Source organism: Papio anubis, chromosome 12 (assembly GCF_008728515.1).
Source record: "Papio anubis isolate 15944 chromosome 12, Panubis1.0, whole genome shotgun sequence".
NCBI lineage: Eukaryota > Metazoa > Chordata > Mammalia > Primates > Cercopithecidae > Papio > Papio anubis.
In genome coordinates, this window is record NC_044987.1 from 8,647,712 (window position 1) to 8,674,934 (window position 27,223).

Here is a 27,223-nt window from a genome sequence, read left to right on the forward strand (position 1 = left end):
CAGCCCCAGCCCTGCTTCCCTACACACTCACCGAGTCTCCTCCAAACGCCACTGCTCCAGCTGCAGCTACCGGCCGGCGCAGCCGCACTGAGCGCGCACCTAACCCCCGTGACTCGTCCAGGCCCCACCCCGCACCACGTGACCTGCAGGGTCCACCCACTCCCGCCTCACTCTTGCCGCCCTTCTCCACGTGGTCTTGGCTCGCCCCTCCCTTCCTGGCAAGATGGCGGCTCCCAGATGGAAGGCGTCGGGCCTCTGGATCCGGGGAAACGGCCAGGGTTTGGGGAGTCTCTTCAGTCTCGTCTCAAAGCCATTTTGTTCCGCTGCCGCTGCCTCTACATCCGTAAATGCCCAGAGATTAGCGGAGAGGCTCCGAGCCCAGAAACGGGAACAAGACACAAACAAGAAGCCGGTGAGTCCGAAGGGACCACAACTCCCAAGAGACAGTGCGCTCATTGGTTTCCCGGACCCGGAGTAGGTAGGAGGGTCCTCTGACTGAAAGCGTGTGAGTCAATAGCCCAGACGCAAGGTGGGAGAATGAGGAGAAGGTGGAGGGGAGGGGTCAGTAAGGGTACGGTGTTTTCCCGTGAGCTGGGTCTTTGGCTACTGTCAGGCTAGGTCCTACCCACTGCGTGGGTACGCAGGTTAGACAAACGGGTACCCCTGGTACCCCTGCTCTCAGATTATTCGAGGAGAGCGCGGGTCTGATGCAAAGAGAGTCATTCCCCACTCATTCTCACCCAGAGCTTTGTGTAAGGTCGTCTCCACCGCTTCCGCACCAGGCATTCCCCACAGCTCCTTCTTTCTCCCTAGGTGTCCACAAACCCTGTTCAGCGGAGAGTGCAAGAAATAGTGCGGTTCACACGGCAGCTGCAGCGAGTCCACCCCAACGTGCTTGCTAAGGCACTGACCCGAGGAATTGTCCACCAGGACAATAACCTTGTGGTCATCAATAAGCCCTACGGTCTCCCTGTGCATGGTAAGGACCACGCGGGAATGGGAGAGGGACCTGCGGCTGCTTTCTGCTACAAGCGAGGAAAACTGAGACGTTACTTGTGGTGCACTCTAAAGCCTTGCGTTCAAATTAATTAAACCTTTGTAGACTACCGTCCAATATAAGGAACCACCGAGGACACAGAAATAAATAAATAAGACAGTCCTCCGCTTCTAAACATCTGACAGTAAGCAGCAATTCGTGGAATACGCTGTGTGCAGACCACAGGGATCGTTGTAGAGATATACAAAGGCTATGTGATTCTAGACTAAAGGTTATCTTCCATCAAAACTGGGAATGAGAAAATGATACATAAGAAAAAAGGGTGTGTGTGTGTGTGTGTGTGTGTATATGTATGTGGGAGTATATGTAATATACAACCCCAGAGTGACTGGAATTTAGTGGACGCTCAAATGTCTTTCAACAAATGTTGCATGTAGTTGTCAGGGACAGCTGAGGTGAATCAGGAAAGACTGATTTAAAAAATGCATTTGCGAAAGAATTTTGCAGAGGGAAAAGGCCCGTTTTAGCTAGAAGAAGGTAATGCTTTTCTGGGAGACATGGAGATAGTTGTTCATAAAGACAAGGAACTAAATCAGACATTGCCAAGTGTTTGTATAATTTTTTTCTCTCTTTATTTTCACAACAGTTTTTTGCCTTCCCATTCTCCAATGAAGTTGTTTTCCAGATATTTACATTTTATAATGAGAAAGCAAAGTTGGAAAGAGAAGTAATGTGTCCAAGGTCAGAAAAATGGATAGTAAGAAGAGTAGACTAGAACCCCAGGAATGTCTAACCCCGAAGCCTATCCTCCTAATCACTCTTATTTAATGCTTCTCGAAGGCCTCATGGTTTTGCAAAGTATGTCTGAGAGGAAAGCCACGTGCTCTAGAATGGTGCTTCTCAAACTTTATTATGCTTCTGAACCATTTGGACAGCTTGTAAAATGCAGATTCTGACTGAGTAGTCTAGGTTGGGAGCCTGAGATTCATTTCTAATAAGCTCCCTAGACATGCCATTGTTGCTAGTCTCTGGACCACACTTCAGTAGTAATGCTCTAGAAAATGTTGACAGTTTATCCATTAAGGGCTTTTCTCCCAAGAAGAGTTCTTTGGTGAGATCTTTTCCTGGCCACTCAAATCTTTGGCTTTTTCCTTCTTAGGTGGCCCTGGGGTCCAGCTCTGCATCAGTGATGTACTACCTATCCTGGCAAAGATGCTTCATGGCCACAAGGCAGAGCCCTTGCATCTGTGCCACCGGCTGGACAAGGAAACCACAGGCGTAATGGTGTTGGCTTGGGACAAGGACATGGCACATCAAGTCCAAGAGTTGTTTAGAACCCGTCAGGTGGTGAAGAAGTACTGGTATGAGGCCTGCTGATGGCAGTAGAGGTGGTATAAGTGGAGGCATTTCTTTCACCTATTTATCCATTAAAAGCAGAAACTCCAATTAATAGAAGGCACTGCACTAGGACCTGCGAGATTATAAAAAGTATGTGCAACAGCTTTGGTGCTTAGAATATTAAGTCTGATAGAACAGTGGTTCTTAATTCTGGTATACATCAAAATTATCAAAAATTAATTATACAAGCATAGGCTGTCCATAGTGGCTCATGCCTGTAATCACAGCACTTTGAGAGGCAGAGGTGGGAGGATCACTTTAGGCCAAGAGTTGGAGAACAGCCTGGGCAACATAGCAACACCTTTTCTCTATAAAAAGTAAAAAGGTAGCCCGGTATAGTGGCACATAGCTGTAGTCCCAGCTACTTGGGAGGCCAAGGTGGGAGGATCACTTGAGCCTAGGAGTTTGAGGTTACAGTGAGCTATGATCACACCACTGCACTCCATCCTGGATGACAGAGTGAGACCCTGTCTCTAAAGAAAAAAAAAAATAATTAATTATACGAGTAATATATGATTTTATTCCTGTGATAAAAATAGTCAAACAACAAAGATAATGTGAAAAACTCCTGGAGAATCCACCCACTCTGCCATTCTAGTCTTTTCCCTTGAGGTAACAACCCATGTAATCAGTTTGGTTTTTATTCCTCTAGTTCTTACTCAATGCATTTACATACATGTCTACTGTATATAGTATGTGTGTGTGTAGATACATATGTACATAGATATATATATCTATATATAGCACATTGTACAATTTACATTATACTCTTTCCCCTGCCCAATTCTATGTCTTGGGGATCATTCTGTGTTAGCACATAGAGGTTTACCTCAATGTTTTTCAGAGAAAAAAGATACATGAGCAAAAAAGAAACCCTCTGTTCCCCATCTGTGCAGTTCCCTTCCCCAGGGGCAATCGCTGTGACTGGTATCTTGTGTAAACTTCCAGAGTTATCGAGCATATGTAAGCATATTACTCCTATGGTACTGTGTTTTACACACAGTTTTGTATCCTGCGGTTTTCCCTTGGATCATATATCTTAGAGCATTTTGTGTTGTACAGTTAGAGCTGTCTCCTTTTTAATTGCTCTGTGAAATACCACTGATGAATATTTAGGTAATTTCTCATTTTTTAGAGCCTATTGCAAATAATATGTGAATGTATTTTTAGGGTAAATTTCTAAAAATTGAATCGCTGGGCTGAATGGTGTGTATATTTAAATTTTAATAGTACTCACATTGCTCTCCACCAAGGTTTTATCAGTTTACATTCCCACCAGCAGTGGTGAGTACCCATTTCCCCTTATCAGCCAAAGCATTTTTAAGGGTTTGCCACTGTGATAAGTTAAAAAAAAAAAAGACATTTTCTATTTTCTTACATAACAGTGATGTTGGCTACCAATTTATATGTTTTTTACATGTTTATTGGCTATTTGAGTTTCCCTTTTTGGAAACAGACTGTTTATTTCTTTTACCTATTTTTCTATTGGGTCGTTTATTATTTTTATTTATTTATGTATTTTAAGACCATGCCTGGCCTTTTTTTTTTCTTTGAGATGGAGTCTTGCTCTGTTGCCCAGGCTGGAGAGCAGTGGCACAATCTCGGCTCACTGCAACCTCCTCCCTAGTTCAAGCAGTTCTCATGTTTCAGCCTCCCAGGTAGCTGGAATTACAGGCGCACGCCACCATGCCCAGCTAATTTTTGTATTTTTAGTAGAGATGGGGTTTCAGCATGTTGGCCAGGCTGGTCTTGAACCCCTGACCTAAAGTGATCCGCCCACCAAAGTGCTGGGATTACAGCACTTACAGCTCACAGGCATGAGCCAATGTGTCTGACCCAGGCTATTTATTATTTTCTATTTGATTTGTAAGTATTCATTTTATATTTTGAATGTTTGTCCTTTTTAGATTACAGATTTTGCAGATACTTTGTGATCTGAGAAGCCCTTTAAAATTCTGTATGATTGAGACTTACCCACGAGGTTCTCATTCATAAGTCTGATGGTTGTGGGGATTGGCATCTGTATTTTAAAATTTGATATACAATCAAATTTAAGAACAACTATAATAAAATTATAGAGAATGGAGGAATTTAGGACAGTAGCTAAGACCTCAAAAAGATCTGTGTTCAACTCTCAACTGTGTCATTTACCAGCTGTGGGGCCTTGGGCAAGTTATTAAACTTCCATAAGCTTTGTTTTCTTCATATGACAAATGGAAATAATAGGATTTATGAGATGGTTAAATAAGACTGAGTCATGTGAAATATTTAACAGTATCTAGTTCATAGGAACAGTTAAAAAATAAAAAATAGAGACTTATTTTATCTATTCAAGCTATCAAAATGTTAAGACTATAAAATACATGTTATGTTATTTGTGAAAAATGTCCATTAAGGTTCCAAATTGGTAACCATTCTCGGTATCAGGTTCATGGAGGAATTGAAATCAATCAATTGGGTCTTGCTGATTGAGCATTCTTGAGTTGTAGTGTCGTATCATTAGGAAGGGCAATCTTGTCACAGAAGATCTATAAACTCTATAAAATACGATAAAATGTACCAGATAGTAGCTCAAACTGAAATGGAGTGTCTACGTTGTGAAACAGTGTGTCTGAGTGGGATTTTGATCCCTTGGTTAGTGATTATACAACAGACCACCAGGTACCCAGAGAGAATCTCCCATCATTGACCTGAAAGAGGCATAAATATACAGACAGATTAAACAGTCTCCTACCTGTCTGTGAGGTCATGAGAGGGAGAGCACCAACAGAAGTGATTTGGAATGAGTTATTGAGTTGTGGTTGTGGTTCCTAGGACTTCTTTTTTTTTTTTTTTTTTTTTTTTTTTTGAGACGGAGTCTTGCTCTGTCGCCAGGCTGGAGTGAAGTGGCATGATCTCGGCTCACTGCAACCTCCACCTCCTGGATTCAAGCGATTCTTGTGCCTCAGCCTCCCAAGTAGCTGGGGTTACAGGTGCATGCCACCATGTCTGGCTGATTTTTGTGTGTGTGTGTGTGTGTGTGTGTGTGTGTGTGTGTTTAGTAGAGATTGGGTTTCACCATGTTGGCCAGGCTGGTCTTGAACTCCTGACCTCAAGTGATCCACTCGCCTCGGCCTCCCAAAGTATTGGGATTACACGTGTGAGGCACTGCACCTGCCCCTGTGACTTCTTTGGGTACAGTTCCCTCCTGTTTTACCTATGTGGCAAATGAGCCAGGAACAGTTCTCTGAATTTTTTCTTAGGTTCATTCATCCAATTATTTATTCATTTGTTCATTTAGCATGCAGTCAGAATCTACAATCTTTTATTATTTGAAAAAGAAAAACAATACAAAATTATATTATCATAATTTTAACTGTACTTATCCATTTTTAAAGGCTGGGAAGACCATGTTATTAATATAATTTTTTTCTTTTTTTACCCCAAATATTCTACAATTAGCATGTATGACTTTAAGAGTAAAAAAGATAAGCTTGTGAAATCTATCAGCTCTCAGGCTAAGCATTACACCAAGAGAATCTTGCATGACCCTTCAATCATAAGAGATCACGTGTTAGTGCAGAAGGTCCAGCGTGAAATCCTCTAAGTGGCCAAATCTAGGAGGTCTTCTCTGGCTTGGTTGGCTAAAGCAGTGATCTGTGTCACCCCCAGGGCCATCACTGTGCGTGTCCCCATGCCCTCAGCAGGAGTCGTGGACATCCCCATTGTGGAGAAGGAAGCGCAAGGCCAGCAGCAGCACCACAAGGTGGGCAGGCAGCCTCCCTGAGGCAGGGGTTGCTGCTCTTCCTTGAGAATCATATCTTGATTTCTTTGGCTTCAGATGACATTGTCCCCGAGCTACCGCATGGACAATGGGAAAATGGTGAAAGTGCGGCATAGCCGGAATGCACAAGTTGCTGTAACTCGGTACCAGGTGCTCAGCAGTACTGTCTCCTCCGCCCTTGTGGAGCTCCAGCCCATCACAGGTGAGAGTGTCACTCTTCCGCAGTGGGATCACACGACCCTGTGCCACCAGGTTTTGTCCGGGGCCTCGTTCCGAGCAGCTGGTGCTATGGCTGACTTGTGTGAGAATGTGCTTCTGGTGCTGATCTGAGGCTACGGGGACTCCCATAGGGATGGTTGTGACTAGCAAAAGAATACAAACAGTTTGAATGCCTCTATTAAAACTGTGCAGAGTGGTTCCTCAAAATGATTAAACATAGAATTATCGTAAGATCCAGCAGTTCCACTTCTGGGTATATACTCAAAATCATCAAATATTTGCACACATATTCATAGCAGTGTTATTTACAGTAATAAAAGGTGAAGATAATCCCAGTGACCATTGGGGGATGAGTGGAGAAACAAAATGTAGCATATACAGAAAATAGGATGTTATTTTCAGCTTTCAAAGAATTGAAGGGACATTCTGACACTTGCTACAACATGGATGCACCTTGAAAACATTATGCTAAGTGAAATAAGCCGGGCAGAAAAGAGCCAATACTGTATGATTCCACTCATGTGAGGTACCTAGAAGAGTCAGATGTATAGAGACAGAAAGTAGATGGTGGTTGCCAAAATCTTAGGTTAGGGTAAAGGAGGGGAGATGAATGGGGAATTGTTGTTTAATGGGTCCAGAGTTTCAGTTTGGGAAGATGAGAAAGTTCTAGAGATTGTGGTGGTGACAGTCGCAAAAACAGTGTGAATACACCTAATGCCACTGACTTGGCATTTAGTATAATGCCAGTGGTTAAACCAGGAAATTTTATGTATATTTTACTACAATTCAAATAATGTGCAAATCAATACTACTTACCATTATGTAGTAAAATTACTGAAAAGTTAGGGTAATGGTAGACGGCAAGTTCATAATGTTGGTTATCTATGGTGGAAAGAGGGAATTGTGGTGGACAGGCATACTTAGGGTATTTACAACGTTTACTTCCTAAGCTAGCTGGTGCTACATAGCTTATAGTTTGCTGTATTATTCTTTATACTTTATTATAGTTGGGACCTGGCCAGTTTACTGCACTTTGATTTAATATGATTTGAAGCAGATGCCAATACTGGTATTGTTTCTGTAGCTCCTCACAAGTTTTCTTTCTTTCTCTCTCTTTTAAGGAATAAAACATCAGCTTCGAGTTCACTTGTCTTTTGGATTGGATTGTCCAATACTTGGTGATCACAAGTACTCAGACTGGAACAGGTTGGCCCCCCAGGTAATACTAATTTGACCCAATATGCAACAGATATGGGAGAGAACTTAGGCGTTCCTTTTCTTAAATCTCTGAAGTGAGTTACAGCAAAGCCTATTCATTGTCTTCAGACATGGTACCAAGCTCGTTATCTTGCTTTTAGAGAAATTTAGAAGCAGTCAGTTACTGTCCTCGTGGAACTGCAGGATCTGTTAGTGAAAAGCTTACTGTTACATTTGTTTAGTCTGATTTTGTTAGGAGGCTGTGGACAAATGGAGGGGTGTTTCTGAAGACTGGGAGCAGGTTTTCATGCTACTGCTAAAGAACCGTGGGGAAAGCCTTTTCATCCTTATACCACAGCCCATTTTCTTGGTAGGCCAAAAAGCACTGGCCAAAAAGAATGTCTTTGGTGTGGTCATTTTTCCCTCACCTGGGTTCTGAGCCCTTCTTAGACATGCCCCTGAAGCAGGCTCTCCATGACTGTGTCTTCCAGGGGGTTAGTGTTGGTTCCCTGTAAGTGGAAGTCCCCTGACTTTGCATGTTCTTCGAGGGTGGACTGTTGGCCTTGCTCTCAAGGGTCTGTCCTTTCTTTGTATAGAAGCTGTCCGTGGGCACCCTGAAGAAGCTGGGGCTGGAACAGTCTAAGGCCCGTTACATCCCCCTTCACCTGCATGCCCAGCAGCTGATCCTCCCTGCCCTGGGGTCCAGGAAGGAGGATCTCACCTTGGTCTGCAAACTTCCTCGCTTCTTTGTATGTTCCCTGCGCCGCCTGGGTTTAGAAATGCCAAATCAGGATCAAAATGAGAACAATGAAGCCGAACATCTGGGAGCACAGTGAAGACCATGGGAGCATCCTGGTACCTGGGAGCGCAGGTTGGCCTCTGAACTGTTCTTTGTTTACAGGACTTTGCTAACTTCTCACTTGGAACAGACTCCATAAGAGCCAGGTGGGATAAGGTGAAGCAACTCAGCTGTTCCAGGGCTTTTAATGGAGAACAAAGTCTGTTTACTGATAGTTTGGCTGCACTGTGGAAAAGCCTGCTGGAAGTCTCCCTGCCATGGGCTCTCATTGCCAATGTGGAACAGAGCCCAGGGCCAGGCAGACTGGGGCAGTGACTAGAAAAGGAAAACTAAAGGACAGAATCCAGGATCAGGAACTGTTTTTATCCAGCAGTGAAGCTCTTGAGCTCTTAGGAAGGTTCCCATGGTTGGAAAGAACATAATGGTTAACAAATATCACGGCATCCAGGGATTGTCCAGCTATAGTGTGGGTGGCCCTCTGCACTCTGATTATGGAACCTGTGCAAGGGTATTGAGTGTGAGGCTGAGGTGGGACATTTGCTGAGCAAGGAGAGCAGATGTGAATGGCAGGCAGGTAACATGCATACACGAAGCTGGCTGGATGTAAGGCAGTAGCGGGGAGCGGCATGCTGTCTAACAGTTGTTAGCTCCAGCTGATTGTTGCCATGTGGGAATGGATTTTCTCATTTATTTCTTCAGAGAAGCTGGAAACCTAGATATTTGTGTGAAACCTCCCAGTGTATTGCCAACTAAATCGAATTTTTAAAGACGCTTAGGCAGCTAAGCAAATAATACTTGCAGGTTGAATTTGCTCTACAGGCTAGCAGTTTGCTGTCTATGTTTAATGAATGGTATAGAAGTTTGGGGAAAGGTGCCATCTTGAAAATTCTGGATCAGTGGTTGGCATTTTAGCTGCGTGTAGTATGTGTCCTTTCTAGACTTGGAGATGGCTTTGGTTGGTCCGTGAATGTGTAGTTAGGAGAGTGCTGCCATTAAAAAAAAAAAATCTCTATTGTGGAAGCATATCTTCTGTTCTTGGGTCTCAGGAAGGGGAGGGCTCTACTGAACATCACTAGGGATAGATGGAAATGACCTTGGCCTCCCTGCTCAGTTGGTCCATCCAGCTGCCACCTTGTTTCTTGCAAACGAATACACCTCACACTACTTTTTCTTTCTGACAAAGAAAGTTGGAGTGACAGCACAGTTAGGGAGGTACACCCCGGGACAGTCTTTATGTGTTCCCTGTGTACAGATGATGCCACTTTCTAGCCCCTTCCCTGACTCCATGGTACCCATTACTGTGCATAATAAATTTAACTTTGAAAGCACAGACAAGATAACTATATTTGTTTATATAAGACCTAAATATTTTTGCTGCTGTTTCTATTTCTAGTAAACCATGCTAGTCAAGAAAAAGGAACAAGAATGTGACACTTAGGAAATACTGATAATTGACATTAATTCAGGGAAACAGATGAACAGGAATACCCACAAGAATGGAGAACAGGCTGGGCACGGTGACTCACGCCTATAATCCCAGCACTCTGAGAGGCCGAAGAGGCCAAAGAGGCCGAGGTGGGCAGATCACTTTAGCCCAGGAGTTCAAGACCAGCCTGGGTAACATGGTGAAACCCTGTTACTGCAAAAAACACAAAAATTAGCTGGGTGTGTTGGCACATGCACACCTGTGGTCCCAGCTACTCAGGAGGCTGAGCCAGGAGGATCACCTGAGCCCAGGAGGTTGAGACTGTAGTGAACCATGATTGTGCTACTGTACTCCAGCCTCGTGACAGAGTGAGACCCTGTCTCAAAAAAAGGAGAACAATCTTAGAAGAATACATGATGGAAATAAAAGTTAGAATTGGAAAATGGAGAAAAGAAGGAGCTAGTCAGGATACATTTGGAGAAGTGACAGACGATTTATATTCTTATATATAAATATGGTCTCCTCTAGACTTTAATTTGGCAAACTGAATATTGACTAGGCTGCAGGTATCTGGGGACATTCACTCATCTCAGGGAGCTCATTAGCTGGGAAAATTTGGTTAGCTGTGTGGTTTACTGACAAGTAAGTGTGAGGTAGGACTGTCGTTCCCCAAGCGGGCACGTTGGAGCTGAACTGAGAACCAGCTGTGTCGTTATTTCTGCCCGGCTTTGTCACAAATGCTGCTTTGCTGTTCTTTGTGAGTTTTTAGCGCTTTAGTGCTGGGTTTTGTGTTGGTTGCTGAACTGGGAGCTACCAAGCTAGTGACAGTTGACTTTTTGAGAATTCCTAAGCTTCCCTGGGATACGGGGTCACCACATTGGAGACTGGGGCAGATGTCTGCCCTGCTGCACCTTCCCAGACCTCTCTGGCAGCGGTTCCATGCCTCCATAAAAGGACTGTCTTCTTTAGTGTCGACTGACTCATGGGGGTGCTTAAGGACCAGGACAACAACTTCAGACAACCTAGTTGATCTGCAACTTTAAGGGTGCAGGGAATGTGATTGTAGGTAGGCAGAGTCAACTGAAATGCTCTTGTGTGTTGATTCGTCAGCCATAAAAGCATGGTTTTTTAAAATGTATTTGTGTTTGAAATAACTTTTATTTGTAAATATGGAATGGCCTTTTAAAAATTAATAGAACATTTAAGCACACCATGAGAAACTTCAAATATTAGGTCATGTCATCTGCTTGTAATTAGTTACCATCTGAGCTTGAGAAGGACCTGTGTTAAGAAGTATGGTAGGCCGGGCACGGTGGCTCATGCTTGTAATCCCAGCACTTTGGGAGGCCAAGGCGGGAGGATCGCTTGAGCCCAGGAGTTCTGAGATCAGCCTAGACAACTTGGTGAAACTCTTGTCTCTACAAAAAAGTACAAAAATGAGCCAGGCATGATGGCACGATGGCACACCTGTAGTTCCAGCTGCTGGGGAGGCTGAGACAGGAGAATCACTTGAGCCCAGGAGGTGGAGGCTGCAGTGAGCCATGCTGGTGCCACTGCTCTTCAGCCTGGGTGTCAGAGAGAGAGAGACTCTGTCTCACTACATATTTAAAAAAAAAAAAAAAAAAAGTGTGGCAGATTTATCTGAAGTCAGATCCCATGTTGGGGGTCCCAGGGTGCTATGGTCTGGGAATAGACGCCGCCCCGGACGTGCAGGGAGGACAAGGTGTGGGAATCTGCTCATCAGGTCGGGCCATTTGGCCCAGGACACTGGCCACAGAGGTGGGACCCAACTCTCTGAAATGGGAGTTGGGTAGGTGGGGGGCACCCGCTGGTTTGTAAACTTTGCCAAATGCAGATCCATTAGGGGTTGGGCTTCAATATATGAATTTTGAGCGGGGAAGGGAAGTGGACACAATTCAGTCCCTAACGCTAATTATTATTTTGACATTTTCCTCCAACTATTTAACAAGGTAAAGCCCATTCTTAACTCACAGGTCATGCAAAAACAGATGGCAGGCCACATTCAGCCCGCAGGCTCTAGTGTGACTGCTTATATTTCTAGTAAATGATGCTTCTCGAGATAAAGGGACAGGAATGTGACACTTAAGAAATGTTGATCTTTGACTTTAATTCAGGGAGACAGATGAAGAGACCCTTGGTCTTGTGGGTGTTTGATGAAATCCCAGGTACCCAGGGAGGCACCACAAAGGGACCAGGCAGTAGCCCGCATGCCGCGGTCTGGACACAGACCAGGGCTGCAGGTGTCGGCTGGGAAGATGGGGAGCGGCTTGCAGAAACCATGTAGCATCCCGCACTGCTGCTGTGGTTGGGCAGGCAAGGGTGAAGGATGATGAAGTTCTTCCTTTCTGTGTTTTCTTAGGCCTAAAGAAAGGATTAACATTTCTCGGATTCTTAGTGGGATTTGGACTGCCCGAGCGCAGGTCTTGCTAGGTACGATGGCTATCTTTTTTTTTTTTTTTTTTGAGACGGAGTTTCACTCTTGTTGCCCAGGCTGGAGTGCAATGGCACAATCTCCACTCACCACAACCTCCGCCTCCCAAGCGATTCCCCTGCCTTAGCCTCCCAGGTAGCTGGGATTACAGGCATGTGCCACCATGCCCAGCTAATTTTTGTATTTTTAGTAGAGACGGGATTTCTCCATGTTGGTCAGGCTGGTCTCAAACTCCCAACCTCAAGTGATCTGCCTGTCTTGGCCTCCCAAAGTGCTGGGATTACAGGCGTGAGCCACTGTGCCCGGCCCAGTGTCTATCTTTAATCACTGACAATAATGTAAGAGGAATTTTACCACATGTTAGTGTGACCTGAGAAATGGGTTACACAGCAAAGGAGGTTGGAATGTGCCTAAAATGAGCTTCATCTGTTTTGAAAGACTGATTAGAGCCAGCTAAAATATATGTTTAGTATTAAGTCATATACAGTAATTAGTATAAGAAAATGGGCTTTTTAAATTTCTATTTTTATCGAAGTTCAATATGCATGTGATTTAAAAAATCAAGAACTATTCTGCTCAAATGACTCTGGTTGAAAAGAGAATAAGAAAAAATCAAAATGAAAAATCAAGAACTAAAGGCTTGCCATGAAAAGTAGCAGCTCCTTGCCCACGTGGGAATTGTGTTTGCTGTGAGCTCCGGGAGGTGCTTGTGCTCAGGAGAGGGGGAGGCCGGCTCTCCCAGTGCCCATTCTGGTGGCAGCACTGGCTCTGCTGCTCCAGGTGCCAGCTCTTGGGTAGTCACTTTTCTTCCGTGCTAGGCACGCCCAACCTAAGCCCACAGAGCACTTTCTCAATCCTCATATCACACGTCTTTGCATTTGATAACCAAATCGCCCACTCTGAGCTTTTCACTCACTTTGATTCCATGAACTCCTCCTGCATCTCCTTATCTGACCTCCTTCCAGGCTCCTTGAAGGGCCCCATCATGGTGCCCCCCAGAGCTCTATCTTGGCATCCTGTCCCTCTCCCAGAGGGAGAGCTGGGCCAGCTTGGGAATCCTCTACCTGTGTGCTGATGACCCGCAAGTCTGTCTCTGACCTTGATCTCCCCCTTGAGCTCCTCATCTTACATCCATCTGCCTGTGGTCATCTCCCCTTGGGAGCTCCCTCTCCAGGCCTGTTGCTCCTGTCCTCTTACCTGCCTTAGTTTAGATGGCATCACCAGAGACCTGGGACTCACCCTTGACTCCTCCCTTGCACCAGCTTCCAAATCCAATTAGCCACTAATTGTTTACCAGTTCCCTCTAAAACCCTTCTCTTAAAATGCACTTCCCTCTTTAATATCTCCTAAGCACCAATTTCACCATCCCCACCCTTCAGCTATGATGGGGTAGGTCTGGAAGGTGGAAAGGTATAGTGGGTTAGAAATAGGATCATAGACAACCTGCTAGTTCCCACCAGAAACCAAACTCAGAACAGACTGTTGAGACCATCCCCAGCTTCCTGGGGATAGAGCACTGTGGGAGGGAGTACCTGTTTTAACCAGGACAGGCAAATGGAGCAGCCTCCCACCATGTTTTCTAAGTCTGCTGTCCTTAGCTCTCTGGACTGCTTTTAGCCAGAGTGCCTGGTAGGATATACAAAAACATGGCCTCCTGCTAGTGCTTGTGCAAAGCATGCCATGGGGATGCAGACAGCTTTCTCCCAGTGGGGTGCAAAGTCTGCTGGCTCAGGGCAATGTAATTTGAACACCAGCTGCCCAGTGTTAGGCCAGATGTCATAAGTTAATGCACATTCCACAGGACTTGCCTCACTTCAGACACCAGCTGCAAGCTCTGGGGTTTCCCAGCCACCTGTACTTCTGACCAACTAGCTACGAATTCAAGACTGTTCACAAACCCCTCAGGTTTGATCATTCACTAGAATGACTCCCAGAACTCTGCAAAGCGCTGGCTATGCTTACTATTGTGGCTTTGCTGTAGCAATAAAATGATACAAATCAGGACCAGCTAAAAGAAGAGATGCACGGGCAAGGTCTGGGAGAGTCTCCAACATGAAGCTACCATGTCCTCTGCCTACCATGTCACCCTCCCAACACATGGATGTGCATCACCAACTGGGAATGTCACCCAAGCCTTGGTGTCCAGAGTTTTTATTGGGGTTTCATTATGTTGTCATGGTTGAACTATTGGCTACATTGTTGAACTCAGTTCTGCTGGGCTCAAAGTGCCAACCCTCTAATCACGAGGTCGGTCTTTTTGCATGGCCAGCCCCCGTCCTGAATCTAAGGTCCCGCGTGAGTCCTCACATTAGCATAAACTATTAGGGCCCATCATGAATAACAAAGATGTTACCATCACTTGGGAAATTCTGAGGATTTAGGTTCTCTCTCCCAGGAAACAAGGACAAAAGCAAGGCAAATTATTATAGAACTCTGAGTTTTCCTTTCCATCCCCCACTCCCTTAGTCATCTCTTGATGTCCTCCCTTGGGGATCCCTTCACCTTGCTGTCCCCCAGCGAGTGACCATCCTTGGTGGCTGTCTGCATAGATGCCCCTGTTGGCTGTGGCCTTAGGGTCCTTTCAGGCAAGAGGCCTTCGGATATTTCTGTTCACTTCCCTCCTGGCACCTGCTGTGGCACACTGGCATCTGCTGCCATCTTTGCAGGGGGAAAGGGATTTTGATTATACAGATGGGTGAAGTTCTTTCCCAGGTATTTTCTTTTTTGCTTTTTTTTTTTTTTTTTTTTTTTTGGAAATGAAGTCTCGCTCTTGTCCCCAGGCTGGAGTGCGATGGTGGGATCTCGGCTCACTGCAACCTCTGCCCGCCCCAGGTTCAAGCAATTCTCCTGCTTCAGCCTCCCGAGTGGCTGGGATTACATGTGCCTGCCACCACACCTGGCTAATTTTTTGTATTTTTAGTAGAGATGGCGTTTCACCATGTTGGCCAGGCTAGTCTCAAACTCCTGACCTCAGGTGATCCGCCTGCCCTGGCCTCCTGAAGTGCTGGGGTTACAGGTGTGAGCCACCGTGCCCGGCCTTTTCTTAGGTATTTTCACATGCTGTGAGGACACGGCCATGGTGACCTGTACTCAGTCAGATACACCCTAAAAGCTCAGCTGGCCCCTGCCTTCTCACCACCATCAATCTGTCCACACACATGCCCCTACCTCCTAGATGTATCTGTGCACCCCAAACCCACACATTGTTCATACGACTTCTCGAGGACTAACCACCCTCCACGCCTATTGGGCTGTTTGCCTACTCCCAGCTCACTCCATAAGATCTTCACCAGAGGGCTGCAGAGTACTTTGTCGGGAAACATAAGAGTGTGGAGACCAGCGAGGAGGCCGACACTGTCTTCTATGCAGCGTGTGGCAGTGGCTTGCACTAAGCTCTCACTCCCCATTCCCACTCCCAGCCGTAGACAACTGCTAATCTATTTTCCGGAAATAGAAAGATTATTTCCCTATGGATTTGCCTATTTTAGATGTCTTGTATAAACAGAGTGATACAATATGTGCTTCTTTGCCACTGGCTTCTTTCAGTGTCATGTGTCCAAGGTTCCTTCATGTTGTAACATATGTCACTATTTCACTTCTTTTTTTGGTTGTTTTGGTTTTGAGGCAGAGTCTCGCTCTGTGGCCCAGGCTGGGAGTGCAGTGGTGCAGTCTTGGTTTATTGCAACCTCCGTCTCCTGGGTTCAAGTGATTCTCATGTCTCAGCTTCAGAAGTAGCTGGGATTACAGGCATGTGCCATCACGCCCGGGTAATTTTTGTATTTTTAGTATAGACAGGGTTTTGCCATGTTGACCAGGCTGGTCTTGAATTCCTGGCCTCAAGTGATCCACCCACCTCGGCCTCCCAAAGTGCTGGGATTACAGGTGTGAGCCACAGCACCCGGCCAATATTTTATTTCTTTATATTGCTGAATAATATTTCATTGTATTGATATACCAAATTTTGTTTATCCATTCATCAGTTGTTGGCTGTTTCCGCTTTTTGACAATTGTGAATCATGCTGCTTTGAACATTCATGTGTAAGCTTTTATGTGGATGGGTGTTTTAACTTCTCTTGGGTACCTTCCTAGGAGTGGAATTGCTGGGTCATATGGCAACTCTGTTTCTAGAGCTGCCAGACTGTTTTCCAAAGGGGTTGCACCATTTTACATTCCCAGCAGCAATGTACGAGGGGTCCGGTTTCTCACCAGCACTTGTTACCTTTCTGATTATAGCCATCCTAGTGGATGTGAATTGGTTTCTCACTGTGGTTTTGATTTGCATTTCACTAGTGGCTAATGATACTGAGCATCTTTTCGTGTGTTTATTGACTATACAACTTAAAGAAATATCTATGCAAATCTTTTGCCCATTTTAAAATTCAGTTATTTGCTTTTATTATTAATTTGTAGGAGTTCTTTATGTATCCTGGATTCCACTTTTTTTTTTTGGTTTTGTCTGTTTGTTTGTTTGTTTGAGACAGAGTTTCACTCTTGTTGCCTGGGCTAGAATGCAACGGCGTGATCTCGGCTCACTGTAACCACCACCTCCTGGGTTCAAGTGATTCTCCTGCCCCAGCCTCCCCAGTAGCTGGGTTTACAGGCATGCACCACCATGTTCAGCCAATTTTCGTATTTTTAGTAGAGATGGGGTTTCGCCATGTTGGCCAGGCTGGTCTCGAACTCCTGATCTCAAGTGATCCACCTGTTTTGGCCTGCCAAAGTGCTGAGATTACGGGCATGAGCCACTGCGCCCAGCCTGGATACCACTGTCTTCTTAGAGGTATTGTCTGCAAATATTTTTTCCATTTGTATTGTCTTTTCACGTTCTTGATTATATCATTTGTAATAGGAAAGTTTGCAATTTTGATGTCATCCAATTTATTTTTCCTTTTGTTGCTTGTGCTTTTGGTGTCATATCTAAGAAACCATCACCTAATACAAGGTCTTGCAGATTTCCTTCTGGGTTTTTTTCTAAGGGTTTTCTAGATTTAGGTCTGTAATCCTAAATCATTTCTATGTGTGGTGTAAGGATGGGGTCCAATTTTGACTGGTTAGCCAGCCGTCCCAGCACCGTTCTGTTGAAGGCTGTTCTTTCCCAAGTGGAATTTTTTTGTAGGTTTTCATTTTTGATGGTTACACTGGGTCAAATATAGACAATTTCATAGGGTAAAATGTAGTTTTATTATTGTAGTAATATGAATGAGGTAAAACGCATTTTCTGATGTTGCCACCAGATGGCAGCAGTACTCCAGCTTATCCCTTCCAGGCTGTTACCCAAAAAACGGAGCAGGGATTTTAATCAAATCTAGCATCCCACAAGAGCCTTACTGTCTTTCTCTAACCCCCGATAACCCTCGCCGTGGCTACTCCCGCGTTGTAAATCTCGGCCCCCTACTTTTTTAACTGGCTTGACGCTGGGTTTTCTCTTCTCTCATGGGGGTGGAGTAGTAGGAGGTCATGGTTTGGGCTTTTTTTTTTTGGAGATGAGTCTCAGCTCTGTCAGCCCAGGCTGGGAGTGCAGGGCCGGATCTCAGCTCACTGCAAGTTCACCCCAGGTTCACCATTCTCCTGCCTCAGCCTCCAGAGTAGTTGGGACTACAGGCCACCTCACCGCTAGTTTTTGTATTTTTAGTAGAGACTGGTTTCCCAATCGGCTAGCTTGTAGGATGGTCTCATCTCCCTGACTCAGGATCCTACCACCTCGGCCTCCCAAAGTGCTGGGATTACAGGCTTGAGCCACCGCGCCCGGCCGGTTTGGGCTTTTTAGGTGAAGTTCAAGTAGAATTTGATTCCTACACACTCAGTGATAAGAGTGTTTGTTACATGTTCATTATAAAAAAGTAGAAAATATAGTCAAGCTGTCCTCAGCTACCCAAAAGCCTAATAGAAACAGGCATTAACCTACCACGTGAGTTCATTGTAGCTAAACGTCAAGCATTCTTAGCTCTTTGCTGATTTAATTTTGGTTTAATGTAGTAAAAAGTTGCTATCTCTGTTGATCAGATGCACTGATTGATAGTTGTGTACAATTTTGACTAAGTAAAATCGGGCAAATGGATGATTTCCCTGCATTATTTACTAAATAGTGGAGGGAAAGTAATCGTGGCAGCTTGGGCGCCTCTGCTACAGTGACGTGTTTTCGACACGTTAAGTGTGTGAGTGCCGGCCCGGCTGTTCCCTTCATCCTCTGCTGTTCTTGGGTGATGAACTTCCCCAGGGCAGGCCTCACCTCTGCCCTCCCTGCACGATCCTCCGCCGCTCCCACGGCCTGTCTGACATGGACTGAGGGGTCCTCAGACCCCTGAGGTCTCTGCACATCTCACCTGCTGCGCCTGTGGGCCTCTGAACCCCTGCGTCAGAGCTACCCGAGCACCCTCTTTCCCCAAGGCAAGCTAACCAGACTGTCCCAGGGAGCCGTGAGGGGGACGGGGAAGGAGGCAGCCAAGACAGCCTCGCATGCAGGGAGCCCACCAAGGCCCAGCTCTGACCTGGAGCCGCGTCCTCTTTCAGCAGGCTGGGAGCGATTACCATCTGTCCGTCAGCAGCTTCAAGGAGCCAGTGATGACCTGGGCCATTCAGGGAGCCAGCCTGGGAGAAGGGGTTCCCGCTTTGATGTGCTCAGCGAGGTCAGGGAGCAAGCAGCAGGGAGGCCCACGGGGAGAGCGGCTGGTACTGTCTCCTCTCTCATCCAGGCTTCCAGGAAGACGCCAGCTTGTCCTCGTCACCCCTTTCATCTCTCTGTTCTCTGGGGCCGGTTCTTGTCCTCTCGGGCCTCTCTGCCGCCCAGGTGGACAGCCTTGGGCCCCTCATCCCAAACCTCCAGCCTGTGTTCCGAGGAGCTTGTGGTGACCAGACCCATCCACCCACTTTCTCTGCAGTTGGCTTTAAGGGGCGTGTGGTCATCACTTCATGCAGCGCCCGCTCTGAGGGTCAGGCGAGAATCTCCCCCTTGGAATCAGGGTCTCCCCATGCTGGGAGGGGCCTCAGGCTGTGAGCATCACCCCCACCGGGACGCTGGGATGCTCCAACTCCATTGCCAACAGACAGCTGCCAAGACTGGTCTCACTCACTCACAGCTGCCAGGGACTCACCGGCCACTGAAGGTGCCACCTTTGTGGGAAAGAAGACAGAGGAGAAGAGAGGTTGGGAGACGGAAGGCGACAGGAGGACAGGGTGGGAGCAAGCCACTGTGCCCTGGGCTCTGTGCGGCCCTCCGAGCCTCTGTCTCACACCAGGGCCTCCTTCAGGCCATGCCTGAGAGGCTGCCAGCCTGTCCTGGCCCTGCCGGGGAGTCTGGCCTTTTTCCTGTCTAAAGTTACAGAATTTTCCAGAAGTATCTTTGGGTTTATTTTCTGGAGTTATAAGCCAGATTTCCCTTGTCACCCTACTTCTCCAGCCTAGGAAAGAAAATTCCACAAGAGAAAGCAAGAGGCGTAGAGGGCCTGTGATCACAGCTGAGACTCGCTCTTCCTTTCCCTACTCCCACACGGAACCCCGAAACCCAACACTCATGGTGATTTCTGTATTCGACCTTTGTTGCCTGTGTGGAGCCTGTTACATTTAAAAGTTCCCAGTAATAGCCTTGTGAGGGGTATACTATTCTTCCTCGTTTTTATTTCCATGTTACAGACGACGAACATGAAGCCCAGAGTGGTCCATTGATTTCCCGAGGTCACATCTGTGTACAGCAGAACTAGGTTTTGACCTGTCCGTCTAACTTGGGAGCCCCACTCTTAACCTGTGTCGCCAGTGAACCAGGTGCTGAGAGACCGAAAGAGAAGTCCCGATTCTCCTCTCTCCAGCCCTCCCAGATCCCAAGCAGGGATGAGCGAGTGTGCACTTGGAGCAGAAAGGCAGGTCTCCTAATGGAAAGACAAGGCAACTGGGTTCTTTTTAAATTCTGCCACTATCTAGCTATGTCACCATCTTTCCAGACCTCATTGTCCTCACCTGTAAAATGGGCAGATGAGACAAAGTTGATTATCTCAGTCCTTAGATAAGACAATCTCTGAGATCCTTTCTAGTTTCAGGACCCTGAGGCTAGTTATGCTGAGATTACTTATTTAGAAGAAGACATAACATCCCTAATCCTTTACTGGAACCCACAAATTCAGCATCTCAGAGAAGGGCAGTATAGAAACTCAATATTTGGATCCAGTTTAGAAATCCAGACTGTACTTGGAAGTGAAGCCTCCCAGAAGGGACCTGGACGTCGGGCCTTTTACTATCCTGCCCTGGGCCTTCCCGTCCTTTCTGGGGCCTGGCATCCTGCACGGTGCGTGGGCTGGGAGGGATGGGCCTGGTCATGCTGTGTTAGTTTGCTCGGGCTGCCGGAACGAAATATCACAGCCTGAGTGGCTTAAACAACAGAAATTCATTTGCTCATGGTTCTGAAGGCTGGAAGTCCAAGATCAAGGTGTTGGCAGGCTTGGTTTCTCTGGAGGCCTCTCTGTTGCCAATGGCCACCTGCTTTGTGTGCCCTCACACAGCTTCTCCTTGGTGTAGGCCTGTGACCTGATCACCTCTTCTTACATGGACACTGGTCAGAGTCAGTGATAGCACATCCTCCAGGCCCCATTTCAACTGAGTCACCCCCTTAAAGGCTTATCTCCAAGGGCCGTCACATTCTGAGGTTCCGGGGTTGAGTCTTCAATGTAGGAATTTGGGAGACACAGTCAGCCCATAGCACACACCAGCCCGTGGCACGCGCCAGCCGCGGCGCGCGCCAGCCCGTAGCGCACACCGGCCCGTAGCACACGCCGGCCCATAGCACACACCGGCCCGTAGCACACACCAGCCGCTGCTGGGGAAGGTGGCCACAGCAGCAGGGGCTGGCTTACATCGGACACTCGCAGCGAGCCAGGCACGGTGCTGGGGCTGTGCCGCGTGAGCTCACTGAATCCCGCAGCACTTCCGCGAAGGAGATATTTCAGAGATGAGGAAATCAGCTTGGGCAGACTGCCCGAGGGCACGCACCCAGAAAGCAAGGACACAGGCCTGGATGCACAGACTTACCCCCAGTGCTATATTGCTGCCTGATTAGATTTCTAGCAGCTTTTCTAGAGAGGAGGTGGGTCACGTGGTTACGCTCTTTGGGGCCATTAGTCTTTCTAGAGTCCTAATGGGAATGAAGAACAGCTCTAACTCTGCTATTCTGACTGCAGGTTGGGGGAGAGCTAGGAAAGGAACAGCAGAACAGGGGGGTCAGTTCCTCCCTACTGCATGTGGAGACGGGCATTCCAAGCTGAATTAGTGGCTTTGACTTGGGAGAGGGCAGGTCCTGCCCAGGTGCTTGTTCAAACCTCAGGAGCACATGAGGAGCCTGCAGGCTAGCTTAGGAGATGGCCTCAAAAATGGGAGGGGCACAGTTGTTCCCCAAACTGGATGGGACTAGGGGAACCCCCGTCTGGGATTGGTCACCATGGATGCGAAGACCAAGGGCTCAGGGAGTGAAGGTCATGGCAGATACCCCCAGCCAAGGTGGCTGGCCTGGGAATGGGAAGATGCCAGGAGAACACAGCATGGCCGGCAGCTCCCTGGGGCTGTCCGACAGCTCCTGAAGGGCCTTGGGTTCCACATGGAGTGTGGGCTGGTTTGAAGGTGTTGGCATGAAGCCAGTGCTCCTTGGTTCCTGGTTTGGGGGCCAGAAGCCCAGAATACTGGGGCTAAGCGAACCCCCTGCATCTGACATCAATTCCTTTCCCTGTCCCCAAATGGGGGCTGGAGTAGGGAAGGGTTGAGGTTATCATGTCCAAAGCTCATTCCTTCTCATCCTCCTAAGCGCCCAGCATCACTCATCCCTGGACAATTTAACTGCCATCAGTGCCTGCTGTTTGGTGCAGAAAGAGGGGAAGGGGAGGTCAGAGGAGGGAGGAGAGCAGAGGGGACACCAGGGCCTTTGTTCCCAGGTGCCTGCCTCCTGGGGAGGGTGGGGTGGGGGTCAGTGGCAGCCCCATGCTCTCCGGCAGGCAGTCCTGTGTCTGAGTTTGGGAATTAAGCTGTCCTCGCCTCTCCAGCATGAATGAGGCCTGGGGGGCTGTGACAAGAGCTGTCAGTGCTGGTGTCCTGTCCCAGTCATCGCTGAAAAGGCCAGGCAGCTCAGGACGCCTGGGATATACGGGATGGAGAGGGCAGGGTCCAAGGCCCGCTGGGGAGGGCCAGACAGGAACACAGACACCTTTGTGTGCACCTGATTAGTGCCAGCCACTGGCTGCTTCCTGTCGGAGGGGCTTCATCCCTGTCCTGTCTCCCGTGCCTGGACTTTAGGCAACTCTGGGCCTAGGGCCACATCCAACCACACTGTGTTCTGTCCCCAGCGCTCACTCAGGGCCAGGCTCTGAGCTTCCCCTGAAAGCTTGACCTGGAGGGGATTGAACTTCAAGGCGAGGCAGGTGATGGTGAATGTCTTGACAACCCTCATCAGATGGGGCTCTTATTGAGGTTGAGTTTCTTTCTGGCAAGAAGTTTTGGAGACCAGAGTTCTAGGCTGTGGGCCCCAGCCCAGCTCATTCCAAAACCATTAGGCCAGGTAACCGCAGCAGTGCAGTGTGGCCAGGTGACAGCTGCAGCAGCTGCAGAAAGCCTCAGTCCCCAGCGTGCTGACATGTTAGAAGTACACGTCACTATCTCAGCAGTCAGCCGCCACATCTGGAACTGCTCTGGGCCTCCTCTAATTGCCTCATTATTTTCCGAGGAAAAGCGCCCCCATCCCCAGCTCTCCGTTGCTGTCCCTTCCCTCTGGCCTGTCCCGAAATCCACCTGAATGAACTCCAGGCCAGGGTTTGGGATTCTTTGGGGAGGGCAGGGCATCTCTCCAACTTGCAGCTCCTAGAAAAGAAAGAAGCCACACATGGACCTGGCTTTGTCCCTGGTGCCCGGAACACAGGGTCCTTGAAGAATTCAGGTGGATCCCTTGGGACACAGCAAGACTCTGACCCCTCTTCCTGTCAGCAAGTGTCTGTCATGCACAACATTGTCTGAAACTAGGGAGAGGGCAAGGAAGCAGAAGATAGAGTTTCTGCACTCAGTGCGCCTGCCATCAAGGTGCAAAGACAAAAAGGAAGTGGAGAACCAGTCAGGCGAGGTGTGGCTTATAATCCTGACCACATCTCATTTGTCCACCCATCACCTAGGGGCCCAGGCTGTGTGTTGTCTCTAGTGGGTGCCGTGATGCAGCTGTAGCCCTGTCCTGGAACACCTGACATGTTTCAGAGAGATTGCAGGAGAGGCACCCAGGCATCAGGAGATCACTAGCAAAGTGCCCGTGCGGCCTGGGTGGGGAGGGGCCTTCACGAGGTGGTGAGAGCTTTCAGGTGGAGAGAAGGGAGGGGCACTCCAGAGGAAGGGGTGGTGTCCTGAGAGCTTTCAGGTGGAGAGAAGGGAGGGGTAACAGAGGAAGGTGGTGTCCTGGAGTTTAGGTGGAGAGGAAGGGAGGGGTGGAGGGGAAGGTGGTGGAGTTTAGGTGGAGAAGGGGCACCAGAGGTGGAATGGATAAAAGAAAGAAGGGAGCGAATGGAATGGAGGGGAATGGACCGGACCATAGCGTGGGGAGAGGGCAGAGGTCGGAAAGCCCAGGGAGGCGGGGTAGGTAGCACAGAGCTGTTGAGGGGTCGGGGCTGTGGCACCCCTGGAGCCTGCCCCGTCCCGATAGTCCTCTCAGCCGGTGACTGAAGTACCAGTCTCTAAGCAGCAGACAAGCTGTCAACATCAAGACACCCAGAAGCTCCCTGGCTTCCGCTCTCCCGAGGTCTCAGGTCACCACTTAGCACAGCTGTGTCCGGTGCAGACCTGGAAGGGGTGTGGGAGGGTCTGTTTGGCTGGTGGGTCTCAGGGTTCTTTTTTTTTTTCTTGAGATGGAGTCTCGCTGTGTCACCAGGCTGGAGTGCAGTGACACGATCTCGGCTCACTGCAATCTCCGCCTCCCGGGTTCAAGCAATTCTTCTGCCTCAGCCTCCCGAGTAGCTGGGACTGCAGGTGCACGCCACCACGCCTGACTAATTTTTGTATTTTTAGTGGAGATGGGGTTTCACCATTTTGGCCAGGATGGTCTCGATCTCCTGACCTCGTGATCCGCCCGCCTCAGCCTCCCAAAGTGCTAGAATTACAAGTGTGAGCTACCGTGCCCGGCCCTTAGGGTCCTTCTTGTACTTGTTGGGGGCTCCTTGTTCCTGGCAGCCCACGGTCTCCCCCACCTGCCCAAGGTGGGCCCTGGGGGGGCCACTCAGGCCCAGCGACCTGGCTGACCTGTCCTGGGGGTCTGACTGCAGCCGGAACCTCAGAGAGGATGGGGAGATCTTGGAGCTGCGTTTAGGGTTCCAGTTGGGAAAATGGAAGGGAAGGCGCACTGCGTCCTGCCACCAGCATCAACTGAGGCCAAGAATTCTCCTAACAGGGCCTGGCTCCAAAAGATGACAGGCTGCCCATCATCTGTCAGCCTCTGTTGTGGTCCCTGCCACAGTCTCTGTCCCTGTCTGACTCTCAGCGTTTGTAGGTATTCATCCCTCTGTGCCCCAGCACGTGTTCTCTGGTTAGTGCCTTCCTTTCTGTTAAGATTACACTCTTGTCCCCTCGCACCTGCCTCCCTCCCTGCCTCTCATTTTCTGTCTCTTCTTTTCTCTCTCCAGTCTCTCCTTCAGTGTTAATTTCTCTTCTCTCCTCTGGGTGGCAACCTCTGCCCCGTCCTCTCTCCAGCCTTCCTTTCACTGGGGAGAGTCCCTCTTAGGGGAGGCCCAGCAGCGGCCGCACGATGCAGGGGTGCTGATGGGGGTGCCCTGAGCCCCCACAAGACCTGTGTAGGAAGGCAAGGAGGGATGGGCAGAGGCGAGGAGAGGGTGGTCAGAGCCACGGGCAGGGCCTTGGTCAGGGAAGTGAGGAGCCACCTTCACCTCATCCAGTCCCAGCCCGGGATGCCCTTCACAGAGACGGAGGCAGGAATGGTGCTCTTTTCTCTGGCATCCTGCAGCCGGGGCTCTGTGGGGCAGTAGTGGACTTTAGCCTCTGATGGTCTCCACCAGCTCCTCTCTCAAACAAACTGAGCCTGCTCTGCAAATGTTTGATGACCGGTCCCCTCTACCTCCCTTCCAGCCTCCCCAGGCCCCTGCTGTATAGAAATGCAGGAGCCTCTACCACTCAGAGATGGGCACCAGCGCTGCACTGAGTCCAGGAGGGGTGAGGCAGGGCTCTGCTGTTGCAGGGGAGTGGGGTATGCATGGGGCCCTGGGGAATGATCCTAAGGTAACACTTTAAAGTTAGGACCCTTCAGTCACTCATAAACTGGCTTGAAGATGGGAAAGAAATGGTAGGGGCAGCTCCAGTCATGGGCCCCTGGGCTCAAGGCACTTCAGCACTTCACGATCCCTCAGTCAGGACCCAGAAGCCTTCCTTGGGGGAAGTCCAGCAGGCGTCCAGCTGACCACTCCCTGCCTCGCCCGGCTCCCTTCCCTTGCTGGACACGTACTGAGTCACCAGGCCTGCTTCTCCCCAGGCCCCAGATGTGCAGACGCCCCTTCCACTCGAGGCCTGGCGTGAGGCTTCTCTCTGCTCCATCACAGCCCCTGGGCCTGGCTAAAGCCCCTGCTTCAGGTCCAGGCTTCCAGGCCCCCATCTCCCCAGGAGCCACCTGCAAACCCTCCCGAGGACCTCAGGTCCTTCTGTGTGGTCTGACAGCCCTCATGCCTGCCAGCCTCCATGCTGTCATCATAATTGAAGTTAACTCTGTTTAATTTTTTAAATTTTTTTTTTTAAGACAGGGTCTCCTCGTGTCACCCAGGCTGGAATGCAGTGGCACAGTCATGGTCCACTGCAGCCTCGACCTCCTGGGCTCAAGTTGCCCTGCCTCCTTAGCCTTCCGAGTGGCTGGGATTACAGGCGTGAGCCACTGTGCCTGGGCAGAGTTAGCTCCATGTGACATGCTGTCTGCATTGCCCTCTGTGGGTTCGTGAACACTGACTGCACTGCTGCAATGTTCCAGTCGTTAGCTAGGCTCTTTCGTGTGGCCCGCTCCGTCTAATCACCTTGGTAACCGCTTCACAGAGGAGGAAACAGAGGCTAGGAGAGGTGAAAAGTTGGTCTGGGGCACCCGGCAGTCACTGCCTTTTCTCCTCCCCAGGACTCTGAAGGGATCAGCACTGCTTTCCAAGTACCAGTTGTGCTGCAGCAACTACAAAATGCCAGTTTTATGCGTTTATAAACACCACATTTAACAAACGTGTGTTGAGTGCATTCCATACATTAGGCACTGGGCAAGTCTGGGGTATGGGTGGGCGTGTCCAGCAGGTCACCCGCCCGTCTCTGGACCACTCGATCTCCACCCCAGCCTCTGTGTGCCGGCCAGGGCGGAGCGGGAGGGACTGGGCGTGGGGATGCATGCGGTGGGCTGGGGGTAAGGGTGGGGTGGGGGTGGAGGCCGACCGGGTTTAATGAGGTGACTGCCACTTGTAAATGAAACAGAAGGCGGAGCTGCTTGTGTGAACCTTGACCTCTCCTGTCCAGCGTGCCTTTCATCGGGAGCTTTATGAGCAGCCGCTGTGCTCAGATGGGACCCACCGCAGCCTGGGAGAAGGCAGGGCTGGTCCCAGAGTGGAGAGGAGGCTGCCTGGGGGAGGAGTACAGGCCCGGCTTCCAGAGTGCTGCACCTCTGTTGTCTCTCCCAGGAGTTTTGGAAAATAAATGGGTAGGGCTGGGTTTGAGAAGTTGCTTAACACTGTGGATTGCAAACTTGGAGACCTCTAAAAATGCGCATTTCTAGGCCCATCCCTGCTGCTTCTGGTTCAGTTGGTTTGATTTCAGTCTTGAAAATTGGTAATTCTAAAAAGCTCTCACAGTGATACTTAAAACCAGTCAAATTTAGGAACCACAGTCTTGCAACACAAGGTAATGCCAACTCCAACAGAATTATCGGCTGGGATTGGAAACCCCAGTGCTCAGGGGTGATCATTGCCCCATTGACTGAGTGTCCCCACGTACTGGACACT

The 27,223-nt window shown here is 48.7% G+C and overlaps 3 protein-coding genes across 9 annotated transcripts in view; 2 read left to right on the forward strand and 1 right to left on the reverse strand.

Annotated features, from left to right (window-relative positions):
- FAM118B (family with sequence similarity 118 member B) overlaps positions 1-188 on the reverse strand; it is a 50,346-nt gene extending 50,158 nt beyond the window's left edge. For 4 of the 5 annotated variants that reach the window (XM_009187631.2, XM_017949090.2, XM_009187630.2 and 1 more), the window contains exon 1: positions 32-188. The gene's annotated coding sequence lies outside the window, so the exon portion shown is untranslated. The remainder of the gene's footprint in view (positions 1-31) is intronic. The other variant, XM_009187626.2, reaches the window with a different exon arrangement.
- Positions 184-26,456, forward strand: RPUSD4 (RNA pseudouridine synthase D4). 3 transcript variants are annotated; one of them, XM_009187632.3, is made up of 8 exons: positions 184-412; positions 814-979; positions 2,157-2,358; positions 6,047-6,140; positions 6,216-6,360; positions 7,499-7,596; positions 8,171-8,445; positions 25,996-26,456. In XM_009187632.3, the coding sequence occupies exons 1-7, from the start codon at positions 224-226 to the stop codon at positions 8,408-8,410; spliced, it is 1,134 nt and encodes a 377-aa protein (XP_009185896.2). In that variant the 5' UTR covers positions 184-223; the 3' UTR covers positions 8,411-8,445; positions 25,996-26,456. The 3 variants fall into 3 exon arrangements, with proteins under 3 accessions (XP_009185896.2, XP_009185897.2, XP_003910979.2); XM_009187633.4 differs by lacking the exon at positions 25,996-26,456 and adding an exon at positions 18,762-22,156; XM_003910930.4 differs by lacking the exon at positions 25,996-26,456 and having other exon boundaries at positions 8,171-9,391.
- CDON (cell adhesion associated, oncogene regulated) overlaps positions 8,405-27,223 on the forward strand; it is a 242,908-nt gene continuing 224,089 nt past the window's right edge. The window contains exon 1 of the mRNA XM_021926733.2: positions 8,405-8,445. The gene's annotated coding sequence lies outside the window, so the exon portion shown is untranslated. The remainder of the gene's footprint in view (positions 8,446-27,223) is intronic.

Bases quoted from the DNA above. Each gene is read 5' to 3' on its own strand.
- RPUSD4 (XM_009187632.3), top strand. From the start codon at position 224: ATGGCGGCTCCCAGATGGAAGGCGTCGGGCCTCTGGATCCGGGGAAAC. The intron at 413-813 runs GTGAGTCCGAAG...CTTTCTCCCTAG, and splicing joins AAGACACAAACAAGAAGCCG to GTGTCCACAAACCCTGTTCA. The intron at 980-2,156 runs GTAAGGACCACG...TTTCCTTCTTAG, and splicing joins CTACGGTCTCCCTGTGCATG to GTGGCCCTGGGGTCCAGCTC.